The 2,093-nt window shown below is 37.9% G+C and overlaps 1 protein-coding gene across 1 annotated transcript; it reads left to right on the top strand.

The window, feature by feature from the left end:
* Positions 1-403: 403 nt before the first annotated feature.
* LOC101506622 (uncharacterized) lies at positions 404-1,225 on the top strand. Its single transcript, XM_004516243.1, has one exon. The coding sequence runs from the start codon at positions 404-406 to the stop codon at positions 1,223-1,225; it is 822 nt and encodes a 273-aa protein (XP_004516300.1).
* The last annotated feature ends 868 nt before the right edge of the window (positions 1,226-2,093 follow it).

The raw sequence follows: 2,093 nt of genomic DNA, 5'->3' as shown, positions 1-2,093 counted from the left end.
TATTGTGATTGATTTAGATTAACCTTTGATATTATGATCTTGAATGTTTCTCCTATTTTTACTGATTTGACTAAATGTGTATTCTCCTCATTTATCTTATATTGCTACATAATTTTGAAATTCACCCTTCGTTGTTTGTGTTTAACATTTTCTATGAACGCAAACGAGTTGTAAGCTGCAGGTGATGATTAGTACCATTAGCGAGGCGGAAGCCATCCTTTCTTGAAGACTCTTACTATATGCATTCTGTTCACGTTATTTTGAGTGTATTTTATTTTTGGAATTCTTGCTCTGATAGTGACATCAGATTTGGACTACATTTGCACTCAATATTAAACTTATGTATGTGTAATTCAAAACGAATTTTGTTGTCTGATATTATGATTTCGAGTGGTTAAGTTTGATGAAAATTTTGGATTTATGTGACGTGTTTGAAGGTCATTATAATCCTAATGGAGCTTATAAGTGGTTGCAAGAGGTTGAGAAATTTTTCAAAGGTGTGGCATGTCCCGAAGGTCAAAAAGTGCATTTGGGAACCTTTATGTTGACAGAAGAAGTTGAACATTGGTGGAATAATGCGCATCAACGTTTAGATAATGCAAGGGCTGCAATTACTTGGGTTGTATTCAAGAACATGTTCCTAGTCAAGTATTTCCCTGGAGACATCCGCAATAGGAAAGAAATGGAATTTGTCAAATTGGAACAGGGGAATATGTCAGTAACGAAGTATGCCACTAAGTTTGAGGAGTTATCCAGGTACTATCCACTATATGTTGGAGAGGCAGGAGAAAAGTCTAAGTGCATCATGTTTGAAATGGGAGTTAGGCCTGAGATCAAGAAACATATTGGAATGAAAGAGATTTGTGACTTTCCAACCCTAGTGAATAAGCGTAGGATTTATGATGAGGATAGTCGTGCTGAAAAGGCACATTACCGAAACACTGGAACCATGAAGGACAAGAGGCCTATGCATCATAATAGAGAGAAACCTTACTCTTTTCCTCCTAGTAAATCTGGAAGTCGTCTGAATTATCAACAATATAGTCTTTCAGCTGGAAAAGGAAATAGCAGTGGTAATGGGAAAGGAAATGGAAATAGTTATACTTATGGGCGTGATAGAGGAAACCCCAATGGACGAGGAGTTAGTAACGGGAATAGTAACAACAGGAGTCAAGTCTCGAGCAACAACAATGGTAATAATGGTGATCCACCTACTCCTATCTGATGTCACAGGTGTGCTAAGCAGGGTCACATGACATATGAATGTAGAGATGCTGGAATTACTTGTTTTAATTGTCAACAACAGGGTCGCATCAGCACCACATTCCCCTACCCAAGGAAGACTCCAAAACCTTGAAACCAGAGTTCTCGACCTAAATCCAATGGAAGAGTTTTTTTCCCTCAGTGGTGTAGAAGTGTCTGAGAAAGACAACTTGATCCAAAGTACTTTCTCATAAGTGATACTCCTTTATTTGTGCTATTTGATTGTGGTGCCACTCATTCCTTTGTCCTTTGATTGTGTAAGACATGTGTCTCGTTTGTAGTATGATTTGATTGTGAATACCCCAACTAGTAATTTTGTTGACACCTCAAGTGTTTGTCTCGACATTTCTATCCATGTGTATGGAAGGGACTTCCGAGTTTACTTAGTGTGTTTATCTTTGCGTCTAGTCGATGTGATTCTCTATATGGATTGGCTATCGGCCAACCATGTCCGTGTAGATTTTTTTAGAAAAACCATTGAATTCATGGAACCAGAAGAGAGGGATAAGCCTAGCAATATGTCTGCCAACCAAGTGAAGGCACTCTTGAAAGAAGATGCCCAATTACATATGATCCTAGCCTCATTTAAATTTGAAGAACATGTGGTAATACGAAATGTTCCAATTGTGTGTGAATTTCCTGAAGTATTTCCTAAAGATGTCAATAGTTTACCACTAGAGCGTGATATTGAGTTTAGCATTGACCTTGTACCAAGTATTGGACCCATATCCATGGCACCGTATAGGATGTCTCCCTTAGAATTGTTTGAGCTTAAGAAGCAATTGGATGAGCTTTTAGATTAACAATTTATAAGACCTAGTGTGTCAGCA

Source organism: Cicer arietinum, chromosome 4, assembly GCF_000331145.2.
Source record: "Cicer arietinum cultivar CDC Frontier isolate Library 1 chromosome 4, Cicar.CDCFrontier_v2.0, whole genome shotgun sequence".
NCBI classification, from domain to species: domain Eukaryota; kingdom Viridiplantae; phylum Streptophyta; class Magnoliopsida; order Fabales; family Fabaceae; genus Cicer; species Cicer arietinum.
The sequence above is the reverse complement of the archived record's forward strand: the minus strand, read 5'-3'. Positions and strand labels throughout refer to the sequence as shown.